The sequence below is a fragment of the Mycena indigotica genome, assembly GCF_014461135.1.
Source record: "Mycena indigotica strain 171206Taipei chromosome Unknown Mind.scaff0008, whole genome shotgun sequence".
Lineage (NCBI taxonomy): Eukaryota > Fungi > Basidiomycota > Agaricomycetes > Agaricales > Mycenaceae > Mycena > Mycena indigotica.
The window spans coordinates 3,164,145-3,183,543 of NW_023503007.1; the positions used below are offsets into that span (position 1 = coordinate 3,164,145).

General features: G+C 50.7%; 5 protein-coding genes across 5 annotated transcripts; 1 reads left to right on the plus strand and 4 right to left on the minus strand.

The window, feature by feature from the left end:
- Positions 1-1,515: 1,515 nt before the first annotated feature.
- On the minus strand, positions 1,516-3,802 carry MIND_00947100 (F-box domain-containing protein; the record flags this gene model as incomplete). The annotated part of the gene is made up of 9 exons (XM_037366089.1): positions 1,516-1,571; positions 1,619-1,635; positions 1,685-1,792; positions 1,840-1,913; positions 1,963-2,164; positions 2,215-2,672; positions 2,719-2,890; positions 2,940-3,235; positions 3,287-3,802. 9 exons carry the CDS (start codon positions 3,800-3,802, stop codon positions 1,516-1,518), a joined length of 1,899 nt encoding a protein of 632 aa, XP_037217501.1.
- A 2,324-nt stretch (positions 3,803-6,126) lies between these two features.
- Positions 6,127-7,497, minus strand: MIND_00947300 (uncharacterized protein; the record flags this gene model as incomplete). Its single annotated transcript, XM_037366090.1, has 1 exon — positions 6,127-7,497. One exon carries the CDS (start codon positions 7,495-7,497, stop codon positions 6,127-6,129), a length of 1,371 nt encoding a protein of 456 aa, XP_037217502.1.
- A 1,167-nt stretch (positions 7,498-8,664) lies between these two features.
- MIND_00947400 (DHS-like NAD/FAD-binding domain-containing protein) lies at positions 8,665-10,626 on the minus strand (the record flags this gene model as incomplete). The annotated part of the gene is made up of 3 exons (XM_037366091.1): positions 8,665-10,002; positions 10,052-10,185; positions 10,239-10,626. The coding sequence occupies 3 exons, from the start codon at positions 10,624-10,626 to the stop codon at positions 8,665-8,667; spliced, it is 1,860 nt and encodes a 619-aa protein (XP_037217503.1).
- A 524-nt stretch (positions 10,627-11,150) lies between these two features.
- On the plus strand, positions 11,151-12,040 carry MIND_00947500 (Protein transport protein SFT2; the record flags this gene model as incomplete). Its single annotated transcript, XM_037366092.1, has 6 exons — positions 11,151-11,371; positions 11,423-11,512; positions 11,565-11,591; positions 11,641-11,667; positions 11,716-11,833; positions 11,888-12,040. 6 exons carry the CDS (start codon positions 11,151-11,153, stop codon positions 12,038-12,040), a joined length of 636 nt encoding a protein of 211 aa, XP_037217504.1.
- Positions 12,041-12,118: 78 nt separating this feature from the next.
- On the minus strand, positions 12,119-18,935 carry MIND_00947600 (uncharacterized protein; the record flags this gene model as incomplete). The annotated part of the gene is made up of 14 exons (XM_037366093.1): positions 12,119-12,429; positions 12,480-12,603; positions 12,651-12,790; positions 12,837-12,911; positions 12,965-13,066; positions 13,116-13,257; positions 13,309-13,458; positions 13,505-13,626; positions 13,679-13,843; positions 13,891-15,723; positions 15,772-17,247; positions 17,282-18,232; positions 18,278-18,724; positions 18,770-18,935. 14 exons carry the CDS (start codon positions 18,933-18,935, stop codon positions 12,119-12,121), a joined length of 6,204 nt encoding a protein of 2,067 aa, XP_037217505.1.
- Positions 18,936-19,399: the final 464 nt, after the last annotated feature.

Consider the following 19,399-nt stretch of genomic DNA (forward strand, 5'->3'; position numbering starts at 1 on the left):
TTGGTCGTTAGGCATCTCATCCATGAGAACAGCAGGCGAAGGCGAGCGGATGTAAGTGCTTTCGGTAGAAACAGTGTTGGGGGCGTCGACTGGTGTGTCATCGTCGGTCGCGTGATTAGGATTCTCGTCCACGACGAAAGCAGGCGAAGGTGAGCGGAAGGCAGCATTTTCAGTGGAAGTAGCATCGGGGGGCACGTCAAGTGGGTAATTGTCAGTCGCAGCAATGATGGGTGAGACTACAAAGTCGTCGTCTGGTGCAGGTTGGGGGTGCGTTTCCTCAGCTGGATTATGAGGTATTGGATCTAAATCGTCGTTGGTCACGTCTTCTGCAAGTATCGGATCCACGGAAGTACTACTGGGAGGCGGCGTTGCAGCTCGTGGTTTTTGTTTCGGCTTAGTGATCGTTGGCTGTAGCTCCTCATCTGAGTCGATAATTTCGAAAACCTCTGCTGTAGGCGGGGGCGGCGCATAGTCCTTGACCCGTTGGGATTGTTTTGGTGCCTCATCGTCGCTGCAAAGGTCTATAACATCCATCGGTGTCGTCTTCGTCTTTGGCCGGTCCTTGATTGCTTGAATCGCGTGCTCCTCCTCCGAATCGAAAATTTCTACGAAATTAGGGCGCGAGCGTGACCCGCTGGCGGTGCCCTGACGTTTTGCCGCAGAATCTACGACAGTGCATCTAAGCTTTCTTGGAACGACAAACTGGAATCCCTACTTCGCTGCTTTTTCTTGCCGTCTTTTCTGCGCTGTGTTGCACTAGTAGAAATAGCGTCGGGGAGTTCTGTCTCAGCGTCAGAGTCGATATAGACTGCGCAAAAGAGGCTTGTGAGTGCTTTCTTTTGCAGGCAATAGCAGAACTTACCCTGGCGTGCCTTGCCCTTCCTATTACTACTGCCCTCAAGCCCCAAACTAGTAGCCAGCTTCCTTCTCTTCTTTGGCCGCTCATTGTCCGGCTCGGGCTCAGGTGAGCTCAAAAACAAGCCTACATCTCGCTTAGCCAGAATGGTATAGGTGATGTAAAAAACACGCGCCTTGCGCAGACTTGCGCGGGGCAGCGCTCGCGCTCGGAGTCGAGGCAGTGGACGGTGTTCGTGGCTTTCGACCAGTTAATTTCAAAGTCATGGTAATAGCAGGAACGAAGCCGACTTTCACGATTACATAATACGAGCTAGAGTATATCTGTTAGAGTGCGTTCAGTAAAAACTCAAACGCGGTGTTTGATGCTGGAAACCAGGAGTTTGATGGCGGAATACCTCGGAGCCTTCGGGTAGATAATGTTAGATGAAACTCCTTTCCTCATTTCTGCACTAATGTATGGCTCAAAACTTGGTAGTTAGGACTCCACCAGACAATAACAACTGGTGGATTGCCTTCCCAACTTTTTGAGCTTAGTAAACACGTCCAAACGCGTGATATATGGAAGAAAAAAACACGACACGTCTTTGACAGTTGGGATCAAACCCCAGCATCAAACCCAAAACACCGTGTTTGAGTTTTTACTGAACGCACTCTTATCTACTTCTTCGACCCCCAAGCCTCTTCCTCCATCCAACCAGACTCCCATCCAATAGCTGAATATTATGCTCTAGAAGCCACTCAGCAGCAGCAACCCACCCACATTTTGAGATGTCATGTCTAGTTGCTGATTTAGACTACTACGTTCACAACATGTAAAACGACGCACTCGTTTGTTGGCCACTGGATTGTTGGTATCATAATTCCCTCTAGTGAAGTCAACTTGTCGACTTCCAGGGCACGAAGCAACGAGGACCATTTCTTGGATGCGCTTGCCCTGCACGACGTCAAGTAGGCAGCTTCTGGAAGATGATTTGCACTGACTGGTATTCGACGTCAAACCCGATTTTCTGCAGAATGTGAGTGCGTCTAGTAGCCAGGCAATTGATGATGGGAATCTAAGGAGCGAGTCAGCAAATTCGAGATACACCGAGCGAAAATCTGAACGTTTTTGCCACACACGACGATCAGGCTCTCCAGACGAGGACACAGGTCGAGCAGGGGACAGGAGTTCACGCAGAGATAATGGATATCTAGGTCCTCTATTTTCTTGCCATGCTTCTGGAGAAAGCGGACAGCTGCTTCATTGGCAGGAATTATGTCCTTTTTGACTTGGGTCGAGAAAGTAAAATTCCTCAGATTAGGGAGGCTACAACCAGGCTGTGAGCCACCAGAGCTGCCTGAGGTGATTTAACTCACTCTGTGACACAAAAAACATCGAGTGCAGTTGCATCCACGTCCAAGAGGTTCAGGGTATGCAAATGGGCTAGGGCGCTAGCATTGATGGAGTCCGTTGCGAATGACGCTCTACTTGAGAGTCCGAGCCAGCGAAGATCGCGCATGTCAGAAAACACATCAAACGGGACCAACTCCTGCGATTTCGCGATTTTCATCTTGGCTATTTCTCTCAAAGAGCAGCCAAAATGTCTAGCGAGCGCCTTGAGGCTCGGCACAGTTATATGGATACCTGATATGAGTGCAGGCCCGAGCTTTCGGTAGAGCTGGCGAGGGAATGGCGTGTCGTAGTCCAAAGTAAAATGCAATGCCCAAACAGCGGAAGCAAGGCTAGGGTCTCTCAAAATGTGGTTTTCAAGGTCTGATAGATCAAACTTGTCGGAGATAACCACGGTGTCATGAAGGATAGGTTGTGAAAGCCTCTGTAACGACAATAAGTAACGACTAGGACATAGCCAAGAAACTTACAGCAAACCTTTTGCAGGCAAGGACGATACCCATATATGCCTGTCGTGCTTGAAAGTCGGGTGCACGTAAATTGACCATGAGTGCACAATCAATTATTTCTTGCCAGACTGTATCAGGTACTAGCTCGGTGTTGAAGCACAGAAGTGGTCCTGCAGTGATTCCTGCGTCGTCCCTGAAATGACATCAGCGACATGTGGTAAGATGGATGCCATGATATTCACTCGAGCTCTTCTGCTTCAGGTAGTTTCAGCAGCCCTCGAAGACCAGGATGCCCCATGAATTCAGGATTACTCTTCAAAAGCGCTCTGTTCTCTTTGGTGTTGGCGGCTTTGAACTCGATTCTCTTGAGCGACATGTTTTGGGCAACAGTGAGTATATATTCCTGTGGCTCTGTGCCGAAGAACCGTTCCATAGGAATGACCACCTTCTCCAGACTCGACACCTCTTTCAGCGTATCCGCAAATGGTAAGAGCAAGGGACTACCATCAATCGCAGCTTCAGGAAATTCGAATACGGTCTAATAAGCAGCTTTGTAGGAGCCAACAAGACGAAAAAAACGAAGACGAACGAGCCTATTCCATTTTTCCTTCATACATTCCGTCACTGCGTTGACAAGGGCCTGACTTTGCCGCGTGCGGACCCCATAGAGGAACATGTCGAAAAGGATGAACCGGCGCGGGTTGACCAACGGCAAAGAGCGGGTGAGACCAATTACTGTATCTCCAGACCATATATGGAAACAAAGCAAGAGGTCTGCGAGCCTGGTGGTGGCCTGCAGGATGTGCTGCATCGCAACGCCATATCCTCCCTCAACCCGAAGCTGTTTAACGAAGAGCCCAAATTCTGGATGTTTCTTGAACACACGGCTTAAAGCATCTGCTTGAGCCTTGCTGCGAACAATTACTGTGTTGTACAAGAGTGGGGTGGAGACTCTTAGCCAGCTCTGACAGACGAGAAGGTACGCAGAGGTGGAGGTGCGGTATTTAGAAAACGGTGAGTTCGGAGAGGTGTCGGAGAACAGCTCGTCTGGGACCCTGAGTGCCGGGCCTAGAATCTCCGCAATAATTTCGTCTGGGAGGTGCATCTGGGAAGATTTAAGAAGTCGCGTGTGCACGTGAGCATAACGCCGATCAGCTGTGCTGTTGATGCAATTCGGCGTACATGGGAAATATCCATCTTATCGATGGCGGAATGCCGGGTGGTGACGTCGAACATTGTCGGCCGACGAGGCTGAATCCAAGGGGGCCCTCTCGAGTCCGTTAAGGGGGGACCCAGGCCCTCAGATCGCCTGGGTCCCCGACCAATGATAAGTCATCTTCCAAGTTCCGACTCCAAACTTGGGTCCAGCAGCAAAAATAAGCTAAGAGAAACAACCTTTGGGGTGTCCAGCCCGGCTCCCCAAGAATTTCACAGGCCCGAACCCAGCCCCGGCAGTGCATTTGACACGTTCGAGCAAAATCGATAGACCTATAAAAGGCGTAAGCAACTCCCATCAGACTCAACTTACCTTTCACCATCATTATCATGGTGCGATCTCCTCTTTCTCCCTCTTTTCCCTTTGCTCATTACAGCTTTCATAGGTCAGAGTTGGCATTAACGGGTGTGTTGTTTCTCTTGCTCCTGGGTTCACGTCTGAGTATCTTCGGTTGTAGTTTCGGTGAGTTTGAGTTCCATTTTCTGCGACGATCTCCTATGAATATTGGTTAGGTCGTATCGGTCGCATCGTCTTCCGAAATGCTCTCGAAGTTGCGGGCATTGAGGTCGTCGCGATCAACGAGTGAGCTTTCTTTTTCTTCGAAAAGAAAGCGCGTCTGATCAATGGCTCCCAGCCCTTTCATCGACCTTGAATACATGGTATACGACTCTCTGCAGCTTTATTTCCAGCGGACCTTATCGCACACAGGTTTACATGTTCAAGTACGACTCCGTCCATGGCCGATTCAAGGGCACTGTCGAAGCCAGGGACAACAAACTTTGGATCAACGGCAAGCCCGTCACCGTCTTCAGTGAGCGTGACCCCGGTGCAATTCCCTGGGGCCAAGAACACGCCGCCTACATCGTTGAGTCCACGGTGCGTATTTACGCCATGCGATTGCTTGTCATTTGATTATCTGTAGGGTGTCTTCACCACTGTCGACAAGTGATTCCCAACGCTAGTCCAAGTCCTGATTGTCGGCTTATCTTTTGCAGGGCCTCAGCGCACTTGAAGGGTGGCGCGAAGAAGGTCATCATCTCCGCTCCTTCCGCCGATGCTCCCATGTTCGTTTGCGGTGTCAACCTCGACTTTTATGACTCTAAGTACCCTGTCGTACGTTCAATCATCTTCTTCTCCTCGTGATTTTTGTTAATGTCCGCTCAAGATCTCTAACGCTTCATGCACAACCAACTGCCTTGCTCCCCTCGCCAAGATCATCAACGATAAATTCGGTATCGTTGAGGGTCTGATGAGCACCATCCACGCCACCACTGCTACCCAGAAGACCGTTGATGGACCGTCCAACAAGGACTGGCGTGGAGGACGTAGCGTCAACAACAACATCATTCCTTCCTCAACTGGGGCCGCCAAGGCCGTCGGAAAGGTTATTCCTTCGCTTAACGGCAAACTGACGTGCGTCTTTACCTCATTCTAATCCAGTCTTAATCGTTTATAGCGGCCTGTCTTTCCGTGTACCCACCCTCGATGTCTCGGTTGTCGACCTTGTTGTTCGCCTCGAGAAGAGCGCAACCTACAAGGAAATCACACAGGCTGTCAAGGATGCTGCTGAGGGTGAATATAAGGGCATTGTCGAATACACCGACGACGCCCTTGTCTCCACCGACTTCATCGGTCACACCGCTTCGTCCATTTTCGATGCTTCGGCTGGCATCCAGCTCAACGAGAACTTCGTCAAGCTCATTGCGTGGTACGACAACGAGTGGGGCTACTCCCGCCGCGTCTGTGACCTCCTGGTCTTCGCCGCTGAGAAGGACGGCATGCTCTGAGCGGTCGGAATCATAAAAAGTAGAAGGCAGTTCTTGTTCTTGTTGTATTCCTACGATGCTTTGCTCCGAGCGATGAATAGACTCTTTGTTGTTACTTTGAAGCCAAGAAAGTAAGTAACTATGTTTAGGGTAAAGTAGTAGTGGCATGGGTCGTCAATGTTGGTATATGGTACAGATGCGGGCATGAGATGAGATGGGTTTGCTGATGAGCATCAAGAGCGTTATGTACAGAGGGTCGATATTAGTTAGTAATGTTCAGCACGAACTGGCGTGGCCAACAACCAAAAAAGAAAGAGTGAGAGAGCGTCCAAACTGGAAACACTAATTAGATAGCTATCAACAGACAGTAACAACTCACCAAATGGCAACACACGTCGGAAAGACGGAAAAGCAGAATAAACAAAACAGCTAGCTGTCGTGCCTTGACTACCGGAGCGCCCTCAGTTTTTGAATGACATCCGCCATATCGCGTTGATTCCACTCGCCGCTCCACCCCTGGTCACGTCTCCTCGACACAACCGGCGACAAATACTCGTTTGAGTTGGCAGAGTCCAGATCATAGAACGGTGTTGTCGGTCGAGCTGGCGCTCGGTCTTCGAATGGCGTAGTGGGGCGAATATAGTCGATGAACGGAGTCTGCGGCCGCGACTGGTAGTCAGAAAACGGTGTTTCCGCCCGGGCGAAGGGCGTTGTTGGCCTACGGGTGGTGCTAGGAGAGACAATCTCCGAAGGAGAATGACCGTGAGAAGGCATTGGCACAATCTTCGGGGTCGGTTGGAGGACTTCGGAAGAAGAATAGTGGTGCAACCGCCGGGAATTCCTGGGAGTGGGGAACTCGACAATAGGTGTGTCCACGGTTTCGTCTTCTTCATCACAATCCAAATCGACAGGCGAGCGCCGAATATCAATAACAAGGTCCTCTAGAGCACCGTCATCGAACTCTAATGTGGGGACTGGAGAAGCAGAGGGTGGTGGCCAGTCACCAGAAAACTGCCGCTCGGCCTGAATATTACGCGGAAATGCAAACACAATGGGAGATGTGAGCGTGTTGCGGACGGCATTACGAGTGAGCGTAGGCGAACTATCTCCAGTCGATGAGCCAGAAGAAGACACGGACAGCGTTGACTGCGCCTGTGACTCTTGTGACGATCCTCTAGAATGTGCATTGTTACTTCCGCCGCGAAGCTTCGAAGCAAATGAGGCTAGCGACAAGCTAGCGCGACGTGCGATTTTGGCGGGATGGCGCGCACGTGCGGAAGAGGGCCGCTCAGTCAAAATTTCGCGCGGAAGTTGGCCGGGAAGCGGGCTCTCTGTCGATCGTCGCGGTGGAGGCTCGGGGAAAACGCGTAACAGGGGATTGTTGCTATGTTTTGGTTGGAAAACAAGGTCCAGCGGCACATTTTCTCCGAGAACGCGCGCTGCCTTGCTGAGCTGGCGTCTTTTCCGCAGTTCTGTCTCTAGTTCGTCTATGGGAGTATCGGGGGGAGACGAGGCCAGGTCGGTTGAGTTGGAACGATGTGACATGGTTTCGAGTGGTGAAGTCGATCGTGTTGGTGGCCAGTCGGTCGTTATGGCCAATGCTGGGGGCGAAGGGAGTGGTCGTATTGGAGATGCAGGGAGAAGAACAGAGGGTGTGGAAGACGATGCATGAGAATAAAGCGAATTTCCGTCTTCAGAAGGCCGCAGGCCCTCGCGGTTAATCGGTGGTGAAGGGCTTGGTCGTAAGTTTAGTGGATCGGGTTGCGTGTGGTGGCGTTTGAAGGTAGGCGGTCTCTTTGGATAGGAATGGACGAGCATCGTTACAGAAGTGAAGTGAAGGAGGCGGAAGAAGAGGAACAAGTCAGTGGCTGGGCAATTAACGCCTTATGGGTAATTTTCTCGCCAGACACATGGGGATGTTCAAACGACAGTCGTGTCGGCAGCAACCCCGTCTTTCAATCGGGCCGGCTTTTGTGAGACAATTTTCAGCTCGTAGTCATCTCGACTGTCTGACTTCCTACCTCTCTACAGTCGCAGCTCTTCGCAGCTGCGTTGGCACAACCACAGGGAAAAAACACACAAAGAGAACAAGAGAGAGGGCTATTTTTTTGATCGTAGATCTCACGGAGATCTTCCTCAGTGACATTGACACCAACGGCCATATGCACCAGTCATCCAAGAAGTACTTGTTCAGGCCTGAAAAGCGTCCCAATTAAGGGTCGTCACCCCCACCTAACAAGCCCAACTTCACAGCCTGGCTTCACCTGAATTTCGGCCTTGACTCTGCGGTTTCTTGTCAACGTTGGTCTTGTTCATTAGCTCCAAAAAATCATCAATCCGCTCATGTCAAGACAGTCAAGTCTCGGTCAAGTCATGCAAGTTATACGCCGCGATTCCAGCAATTCGGACTTGGTGAATGTCATCGAATCACTTAATCTACCCATGTCCAACGACTTCGAGATCAGACGGGCAGACCCCGACGTAATGCCTCGTGTTTCTTCATCGACAAAACGGACCAAGAAACAAGGCACAACAAGTGCAAGTAACGGCTGGAGCGCTCGACGAAAGGTTCGCGGGTCTGGCAGGCAATCTATTCAATCCTCGCATCCGTCCTGGATTGCACTGACCTCGTTCGGCCGTTGCTCCGCCGCTGCCGCGTTTTGACTTGACTTGGTCACAGAAGACAAGACCCGTTTACTCTCGCCTCATGTTGTGCACAGTTTCTTTCGTCCCTCGTTCATATTCACAACATCAGTCTTCGTGGGCGTCCAGCGCTGATGCGTGATGTTTGAGCGCGTCGTCAAGCGGTCCCGAGCGTGGGAACATGCCGATGAAAGCCATGTATGTCCCGTTCGACGGCAAGGGGCCACTGAAATCACGATGTAGCGTTGGACACACGCCGAGTAAGATAACAGTTCTGATAATGTCCGATTAGTGTGGTATGCATTCATGTTACAGATAAGTTAGAAGGAGAAAAGCAAGTGTTCAGCTAGTCCGAGAAGAGGGGCGCGACCGCAAGCCGTATTGCAATCCGCGCACAAGAGGAGGGAAATCGCTATCGCTAGAAGATTTGGGAGCGACTTGTGATTTGCTCGGAGGTTTGGCCCGCACTCGCACCGGAGAAGACTTGATCTTCGAAGATGATGACGTTTTACACGAACGCGTTGGCGACTTCGAGGGTGAAGGTATTGATGGGCGAGGAGGACAAGGAATGACCACTTCGGGGACATACTTTATCATAGTCGCAGGTGGTACTTTCAACAGCAACTTTATCGGTGTCGTAGGTGGATCAGTTGTTTTCCGACGCTTCGGACTGCAATGGGATTTGGAAGGTGACGTGGTCTTGCGTTTCTTGGGTGTCTGGCACACCGCCAACTCCTCAGATTGCTCTTCTTTCCGTCGTTTTCTCTCTACCGCAGCTTCTTTTGCTTTGGTCTCCTTGTCAATCCCTGCCTGTAGGATCTCAGCGAAGACTTGGGCGTCCCCTTGTATCCATGCATCGAAGACACCTTCCCACTCGCGCGTGGGAACCGGGAAGTCAAGGTTTAGATAAAGGGCTTTGAGTGGTTGATCTTCTTCGCCAGCCTGAGGAGTCGGGCTAGGGCTGTTGGACCCTCCAACATTGTCTTTCCCTCTGGATCGAACAGCTTTAGCAAATTCGCGGACCATTCTCTTTGTGCCAGGCACACGCAAACTTGTGCCCACAACAAGCAGTAAATCAGCTCCGCTTCGGCCTTTGCCTTTGGAAAGACCCATCAAGTCGCGTTGAACAACAAAACCAACTCCCTCGCCGTCTTTGTGTTCTTCGTTGTACAAGACCACTGACGGCCGAAGACGGCCAATTCCACGAGAGCGCTTTCCCACAAGTTGACGCGTCTCGTCCATGGATATGCATTCCGGACAAGCGGGGGGAGTCCCGATAGCAAAAGCAGGAAGATGATCAGCCAGCGCGAAGGAGTGATTGCAAATCTGGCAGTGCACAGTTTGTAGGGTGCCATGAAGGGGGATACAACGAGGCGTTGTCTCTCCAGAAGGGGTCGGAAGACGACTAGAGGACGCAACATTGTCAGGAAAGGCCAGTTCTGTGTCGGGAGCTGGCTTTGGGGTCCGAGATTTCTGTCTCTTCTCTTGAAAGGGGGGAATTCCGAAAGTCAAACCCGACTTTTCCTCGATGGCGTCGATGTTCTGTGTATATACGCGGAGTAGGCGGCCCCGAGTTTCCAGTGCGTGCAATAGCTTGTGGAATTGTGTTGGGCTGGCAGCAGTTGAGAGCTCGGAAAGACGGGCAATCATTTGGTAGAACAGAGAGGTCGTGTTTTCAGACTAAAACCAGTCAGTACACGCGAATCGTCGGGGAAAATAATAGACACACTTGAAAAACCGATGCATCAAAGAGATCTTTGCCTGAGGAAAGCACTTCCTTGGGATTCTCTCTCTTCAAAGTCTGAAATAGCCCCTCGGGAGATCTAAAGTCGGGTATGCCGGCCTGAACGGAGATCCCAGCGCCTAATAAAAGAATGGTTTCATGGAGAGAAACCGGTCGTGTGGTTGCCACGCACCACAAACCACTACGATTCTCCTTGCCTTCAAGATAGCTTTTGTAATCCGTTCGAGGTGGACTGTGGGCGTCGGCGATGTCTTAAGGAACGCCGGCGACGATGGCGGCTGAGTTCCCGAGCCAGAGCTGGCTAATGGGACAAAAAGGGTCATCGAAGTGAGAGGAGGAAGCAAGTCGAACACATTGTTGTCGCTGTCGCCCTGTTCGGATGTGACAAAGTGTGACCTCCGTGTCGACGCAGAATGCCAAATGGTCAGTTTATATTTTCCCGAGGAGCGTAAGGTGGAAGTAGATAAATAACTAGGTCGTTTCCTGTTTATTTTCAAGCGCCATAAGATACGAGTTCTTGTTCGTAGCTGCTTCGTAGGATACGTTTGTTTTATGTTCATCAAAACTGCATAGGTAAGGTTCCTGCTTGACCTCCATAACCCTCCACAGCTTCGATTTACTCGGGAATTTGGAGGACAACAGTCGGTGGTCGTATCTGAAATATTCGATAAGCAGCCAGAGCGAGCTGTTCAAGCAAGCCATTGGATGCGTCGAAAGCGTTCTGGCATAAATTCATTTCTCTTTGCGCTGGGGTCATTTCCACCCGCCCTTCAAATCTGTTGTCTTGAGCAGATAGGATACCATCGTCATACGCAGCGCTGGAGCAGACGCAGACTTGAAGGTGATGAATTGGGATGACGAACGCAAAGATGTAAAATATCAAGCTCAGGTCATGTCGCAGTCGTTTAGTCGTCCAGTTGTGGGCCTCTCGCAAGTAAGTTTTGAGGTCAGGACCGAGCTATGAGGATTCTAATAGTTCTGTGTTTGACTTGAGAGGGAGGCCGGAAGTGTTGTTGTGGTCTGGGTCAAGAGTGAAGCGTGATCGTCACGCCAACCTTCTCCAGCTTTCTCCCAACCACACACCATGGCGCCACCGACGACTGCGGAGCAGAGCTTTCGCGCAAACCTTTCGCAGTTCAGATGGGCTCGTGGCGTCAATGACGATTCTCAGCAAACCGCCCCGCCAACACCTTCAGGAAATCCATTTTCGCGTTTTTACAATGCTATGGGCGACTACGTCCCCTTGCGCTCCAGCGAACGCTCAAATGAAGAGGAAGCATGGTTTGCACTATCGCGTTGGGAGAGGTAAGCCTCGACTTGGTAGCCCGAAACATCCGCAGCTGAAATACCGTTCAGACTGCTGGGTTTCGGCGGCTGCTTGGTCGGCGCAGCAGTGTGTTTCTTTGTCGCCTTCCTTACGCTTCCCTTCCTTTTCCTTCCTGGCCGGTATGTCTTATCCCAGAGAACCCAATTCGGACTCAACGGGATGCATTTTCAGCCCGAGGAAGTTTGCCCTCGCATTCAGGTTGGTGGACTCGATATTTTCGCCCACAAATGCTTACTGGAGATTCCAGCTTAGGGAGCATGCTTGTGATGTTTGGGTGCGTTGAACACGATCTAGGCTCACTGTTAGTTCATTCCTGCCATAGCTTTTCAGTGCTTATCGGGCCTATAAACCATGTGAAGCACCTAATAACTGCCGAACGGCTGCCCTTCACGCTTGTTTATTTTTCGAGTCTTGGGTTAACCATATACTTTGCAGTGGGCGTACGTCATCGTGAACTTGTTCCTTTCGCAACGACCTGACCCTTTCGTTTCCAGCTCCACTCATACCTGGGATCGCTGGTCTGCTCTGTCATTCAGATTCTCGCGTTGGTCTCATACGTCCTTGCTTACTTTCCCGGTGGGACAGCGACACTCCGACTTGCAGGTAGCACAGCGTTCCGCAGTGCCAGCAGGCTTCTTCCTCGGTAACCAGCTCCGTTCAATATACCTTGTACACTTACTCGAAAACCAAACCATGTCATTGCGAGCACAAAATATAAGAAACGACTACTCATAGATGTCATCCATCACCCCTGCGCTATCACGGAGCCTTCGGCTCATAATCTCCATATAAGCAGCACTTGCTCGCAACGATTCACCCCCAAGGTCCAGTCCCGCTAATCGTAGCAAAACTGGCCCCAACCGTTTCCCAACTTCAGTGCGGAAGGCGACTGGTTCAGGAGGCGACAAAAAGCGCAGCGCGTACGTGGTCGATGCTTTCAGGTTTGCGCCATTGCTTGTTGTTGGGAGTGGGTGATGGCCTTCCGCATAATAAACAACGTGTCTCCAGAGAAGAAGGAGAATCATCTCGGCAGTGCCTAAATTTTTGTGAGCAACAAGCAAGAACTTCAAATTGGCCATGTCTTACCCACTAATGTTCGCGCCTCAGCCTCCGCTGTGCGTCCTTCACGAGCGAGCTCACGACAGACAAGTGCTCGTTTTTGGGGTATATCCAGACTCCGGAGGAAGGCAGGGTCCGCGTCTGGGAGCATCTGAAAAAGAATATAAGAGAAGTAAAAGCGGGTAAAACAATGCACACATCGCCAATGTTCTCTACACCAACGTGCTCTTTTGAGGCGAGTTCCGCCGAAATGTCTGCAATTTGTTGCAGGGTATTTGAGAGGTCGCCACAGAGAGCGTTTAAAGCATCAATGGCGTCCCCCACGGTGGGAATAGTTGCTGCTTCGGGGTAAGTCAATGCCTAACAACCCAGATAACTCTTTACCCAAAAAATGCGGGCCTCGTTCTTCTTGCCTCGGCGCAGCTGCGATGGGTGATAATAAGGGCGTGATTTCTGGTTCTGCAAAAGAGATGGTGAAAACGGGGTTGTGTACAAGTTGGTCAAGGTCATACCTGTAAACTCGCTCGCAGCACCAAGGTACTCGACGATGCATTTTCGCATTAGACGCTCCTTCCGCCGTTTCTCAATATCGAATTTTGTATCTGAACCATGCCCTTCATCACTGTCAACGACCGCAACAGACAAGATAAAAGCACAGCAAACCTATTGCGAGAACACTGGCGCTGAGCATCTCTCCATCTGTTTGTGGAACAATTTCTGCCAGCCAACGACTGGCACCGAGACATTTCGTAGCAAGCACGAGAACTGCGCTGTGGATAGCTCCAAAGCCAGAATGGGCTGAAGACTAGATGGGGCAACTCGTGATTGGGTCCTGTGAGCTTGAAAGTAGACATACCAGCTCTGCTTTCGGCACATGGGGGAGCACAGCGACACAAAGCGACACCACAAGATGCATCTCTTCAACGAACGCAAGAGGAACTTGATCAATTTCGTTTTTAAGCATGATGACGATGGTGGAGCTGTGGCTTGAGAGAAATTCGAGCGCCTGTAAGATAAATGAGTATTGTTCAAAAGGATGGGAGAAAAAGTACCTGATTAGAAGCTGTTGCATGTTTTGTCCCTAACGTCGCCAGCATACAATCAACCAACTGAAGGGCTGGCATGAGCAACTGATGATACCGCTGGATTGCAGAGGGGAGAAAACTATCTCTGTCTGAATGCATATTAGATAACACTGGAAGTTTGCTATGATTGCGGTCACTCACCCATAAAAGACTGATCCGCCTCTGGTCGAGCATCCAGATAGTCGCATTGCGATAGAACGGGGATGAGCTGTGCTTCTAGTAGTTTTTCGGCACCAGGTCTTGTTTGGGCCATCCGCACAAAGAGAGACATCTTGGCCTCGTAGACATACAAGGGGTTCAGATCGTCTGGAGTTACATTAGCTAAGATCACAGGTAAACTGACGCTGGCCTACCGGGATCAGGCTTCAAAACGGACTGCAGACGCAGATCAGACTCTTTGATGCCTCGAACGAAGTTGGTTAGTATTCCCTGTCGAACCAAGGTCGACAAAGCGACATGTTGTTTGTCCTGGCCCGATAACTGGACCAGCGAGTCTAGAAGCATAAATGCGACCGTCTTCCAAACCTCCGACCCGTCAATAGCATCCCGTGAAATAGTGGCGACGAGTCGTTCTATAGCTGGTTTCATCAGCGACAAGCTACCCAATTCGAGGGACAGATGAGTGCGAGCCGTTGACGATTCGAGAGAAAGTTCATCGCGACTGGTGGAAGTACTGAGTGACATAGACATTGACGCTTTCAAGTCTTGCGAGGGGGCTACTTTTTCAGTTGGAGTGATGAGATGGACGTAGTTGATGACAGCAGCATATAGGTTACCGCGAACGAGCTCTATGCGGTTGTTATCGACAATACACTCTAGGATTGAGCGCAAGATTCCAAATAGCCTTTCTGCAGGAAGGGAGCCAGCATCGGCATCCCCATTCGCTGACTGGACCAAAATTTGATGGCGTCTATCCTCCCGTAATTTGGTGACAGCAGATACGACTGCCTCTGCTAACAGGATCGCCGTCGATTCCTGCAGATCGTCCGAGCGTAGAATGGCGGGAATAACATGCAGTAGATCGAATAGCATGTTTTCCCGATACTCGTGTGGTAGACGACCAAAACATTTTGCGAGTGTGATGTCCAGTAGTCGCTTCCAAGACTCATAGCCAGCAGACTTGGCATATGCAACCTCTCGTCGATGGTTTTCGACTGCACAACTCTCCAAAATGTAAGCCACTTCCGCATCGAGCTGCTCAGAGTTGGCAGGAGTGACAATGCTGCCTTGTGCATTCAACGTTCGACGAGCAGAGGTCAGCAGTGATATAAGAGCTGTTCTGTCGATAATTTCACATCCATTCGAGTCTCTCCGGACACAGGAGTGTAGATTTAGCTGGCCAAGGAAACGGAGCTCGAGGGGTTCCACATTCAGACTGTCAGACCAGTCAAACGCAAGCGATTGCGCAAACTCGATGATTCGCAGATGAGACTGTCCAACCTCCCTAAAGCCATCGCTCGTCCAAGACCTCGAAACACCTTCATTGCTGAATAGGATATCCAACAACTCAACAACACCCTTGAGATGCCCCTTGCTAGTGAGGACATGCAAGTCAAGAGCAGCGAGGTCAAATATCCAAGAACGCAGTCGCAGGAAAGAGCTCAGAGCAGACACTGTTGTCTGCACACGGGCGCCATCGACATGGGCAACATGAATCCCAGCATCAGTGATCGTTGATGGCACTTGTGATGGAATTGCTGCCAGTTGTCGTGCGAAGAAGTCTTCCCTTGTGCGAAGGTAACGCATAGTGAATTCTGTGGTCCGTGGGTGGGTGCATAGTTGATAGATAATGCGATAGAGTAGCTCGGCCAAACCAGGAAGCATGATAAACAAGGGGTCCATTTCCATGACTGATTCGACATCGAAACGAGGAACGCCCAAATTGGCCAATTCGAAGATGACATGAACACAAGAGCGACGCGCACCCAGTGCCTGGGGATCTTGGATTCCTTGGTCTGCTTTCAAGTTTCCGAATAGGAAAAAGTAGGCAATGTTCGGATACGGCTTGTTTGCCTCCGTGTTCCGAATGAAGAATTGGAGAACCGCAAGTCGTACAGCTTGCTGCAAAGCGGGGAAGTTGGGGTTGAGCGAGGTATCGGGGGCTCCAGCACCTGTCGATTGCTCAGCTGTTGTTTCTGAACTGGTGACATCCTCGATAGACTCAGTCTCCAGAATGCGAGCAAAACCTAGGTGCGATGAATAATTCTGTGTTGTATATTTTTCGAGTCATTTACCTGCCATTATTCGATCGCACTCGTCGCTACGCTGAATCAAGCCATGCAGACTCGAAAACGCGCTTGAAGACGACAGAATAGAAAGGATCTTGACCGAGAGAAGGACTAGTTCAGGATGGCCCTCGAAGACAACGTAGACCGCGATCGATGGGACCAGTTGAGCATTATATGAGAGTGCTTGGTCAAATTTCGTGAACGAGGACCGCGACTGGATCTTCCCGATGATAGGAACCGTGTCCATCTCCTGCAATAAGGGCAGTAACACGTCAAGAAAAATATCTTGGATTTCCAGAACTCGAAGAATAATGCGCAAGACCCGGATGATCGTCGCACCGAAGTAAACTTCTTCTTCTGCAAGCCCCTTCTCAAAGCCAGTCACGCCCTCCATGATATACGTCAGCAAACTGGATTGAAGTGGCGAGTTGGTGAGTAAACGAGTCAAGATATCGAATCCAGGATGAACAAGCAGGCTGAGAATAGCATCCCCTTTGAGTTGCGAGTCGCTGGTTGCACGGATGAGAGACTCCAGTTCGAAGCTCGCCAGGGCACGCTCGATGAAGCAAAGACAAAGGTCATTTGTTTGCCATCGATCAGAAGGATGGATGTATTCGCGGTTTGGAATATTGGCAAAGACGTTGTCCACGACAAAGCTTACGAACGGAGCAATGCCAGGTAGGCGATACGGCTGTCCGAGCGACTCTGGAATAGTGTTGATCGGGGCAGAGTCGAGAAGTTGTTCTCTGAGCGGTATGCGCTTGGACGTGTGGAGGAGTGTGGCGAGGAGGCGCAAGAAGGGAAGTGTGGACGGGTACATTCGATGCAATGCTTCTATTTCATCAAGCTCGAGTTCGACGCCCTTAACAGGCGGGAGGTTAACGGACGAGGAGCGGACATTGATGACTTCGTAGCGCTCCATGAGAATCCATATCGACTTGCATATTTCGAGCCCAGGGACGCCAGCTCCCGGTGCCGCAAAGGCAGCTAGCGTGTTGAAAAGAGCACCTTTGATCTCAAGAGGGATACCAAGAGGTATAAGCGCAACGAGAGTTGGGATGGCGCGGAAGTGAGCATGACCAGCGATGGCTTTCCGCACAGCGACGGAGTGGGTGGCCACAGTTGACAGAAGCCGAAGGAACGCCTGAGCAAGAAAAACATCCTTGGGGCCCAATGAAGGGACCTGTGGCTGAGGTGGGGGAGGCGGATTGTTGTGAGAATTGAATGCGGACATGCCAAAACTGTGGTTGTGGCCAAACGGTTGAGACGCCGGCGCGGCACGTGATGCACCGTTGTTATTGGAAGTCCATGAGTCCAACAAACTGAACACAACGCTCCAGGACACAGATGGTCCTCCCGAAGACAGAGGTAGCGAGCTGCCAGGGACAACCTCCCCGCCACCACGAGCCATGAAATTATGGGCCAGCTCACTGCATTGCTGACCGTTGGCAAGACCAGTCAACATATCATACAGAGACGCAGCTATGGGGCTATCCATCCCTTGTGTTGACCAAACCGCCCATTGAAGGAAGACGGGCAGCCGGCCCATCGCGCTCTCCGTGTACTCCATATATGTGTGGGAGTGTCCGATGGGAGTTGAGCCCCAGAATTGCAAAAGCTCGTTCGGCGGGAAGTACAGAGTATAGCAGGCCGATGAACGAATAAAGCATGGCGATATCACTCCGAGGGGTTGTCGAAGTTTCAGGCGCATGAGAGGCGAAGCGAGTTGGTCCGGCTCTTGCACGATCCGTCCGGGCACCGGCCAGTACTAGATCCTCTTGTCGTTGTTTTATCTTTCTCAGCTCCGATGAAGCATGCGTGATGAGCGAGCGAATGAGAGCCTCAAACGCAGTTAAAACGTCAAAAACGAAGTCTTCGGAGGGCAACTCTCGCTGCTCTTGTTGCTCTGCGGAGAACTTGAGTTGCTCGATCAGTGAAGGGACAGGTGTGCCATGTCGTTTAACCATTTGAGCGACGAGCTGGGCAAGATATATGAATGCGTCGCCTTGGATAGCATTCCAAATCTGAGTCTCCAATTCCTCAGTTTTGAATCCACTACGGTGCTCCAATTGCGGATTTCGATGACGGGCCTCAGTCAGGAAAAGAGTCCACTTGAGTAAAATTATTGCCTTCAGGCCAGGTTCTTTCCAGTCAGTCGAAATGGCTAATTTTTTCGTCATATAGGTCATCATATCGCTCTGGGTGAGTTCCGAACGAAGCACATCTGCTGCCGTCCCCGGCGCCACAGAATCGAAGATAGAGAGGATGGAGGTGAGAAGGTAGAATGTCAAAGCCTGGTTAGGCGTTGAACATAGCCAATCCACAATAATCTTGATTTCGTTAGGTCCCAAGTAGCCGAGGCGCGCAATGGTGGAGACACAGGCGGCAAGTGTGCGGCGCTCGTACTTGAATGACTCGAATCGACTGTTGAGACATTCAAAGCCCAGTGCAGGTGGTGTGGTTGTGGCTGGTGAGAGTTGAGCAACGTGACATAGAGAAATATAGAGAGTACCTTGCGCTGATGGTGCAACTGTAACTGTCCGTGCGCCCTTCCTGGCCGTGTCTGCCTTTCCCATCAGGTTTCCGAGGTTTTGAAGCTCTCTGACCAGACGCTGCGACAGAGAGGTTTGGGTTGTGGTTCGGTGGGTGGGGAAGAGATCTTGCTTGACAAAGTCCCATATCTTGGTGAAGATGGAAGGTGCAGCGGATGCTTCGGCAGCTTCTGCGATTTGGAGAAGGTAAACTAAGCATTGTGCGAGTTCTCGTCGTCGAAGATGAAACAAAGACACTGTAGCCTCCAAGGAGTCGATGGGTTGGATGTTTGGAGTTTCAGTTGTGATGGCATGCAATAGACTGGCAATGTAACGTTCGGAAACCTCTAGTTGTTGGGAGAGGAATACGACCTGACGCGTAAAGTCGGCATTTACCGCGACGGTCCGGCCGCTGAGTGTGATTTTACCTGAAAAGGTTCACACTTGAGACCGAGTAAATATTTAACACGCACCCGATTCGAGGTCTCGTTGCTCTTGTGGACTCCGTCCACCAACTTCGAACAAGTTGAGAAAAGATGGTTTGTGAATCATGAGCTCATCGAAGAGCTCTTGCTCTGCATTGTGGATGCCACGCGTAACGTTGAAGAGTAAAGAGCGAAGACGGCTTATGGATTCCATGAAGACGCGTAAAACCTGGCGCGTGTGGCAGCACCGTTGGGAACAAACACTCCTGTGACCACCTGGACAGCCACCAGTCACATTCCTCGTCAACATTTCTTGCAATGGATCGCGAACGCTCTTTCTATTATCTGCATCCTTTTTGCCGAGACCGCTGACTCCCGTGTACTGGAGGGAGGCAATGTTGCCTGGCTAGCTTGACTGACTGTTCAACATTTATCGAACCATATGCAGCTTATCAACCATGGTTCTTGGGCTTCTCACACCCTTTTCTGTAGTTTGCATTCAAGACATACTTGTCTTCAAATGGCGCATCGCCCGAATTCGTCTCCGTGGTTTTTTTCAACAGTTTCATGACGGAGGCGGGCTGAATCCGGCCTCCGCTCTGACTGCGACGATTGATGCTTGTCGAGGGAATTCCGGATTACATCGCATCACCGTCTAAAACAGCGCCTTCAATCAAA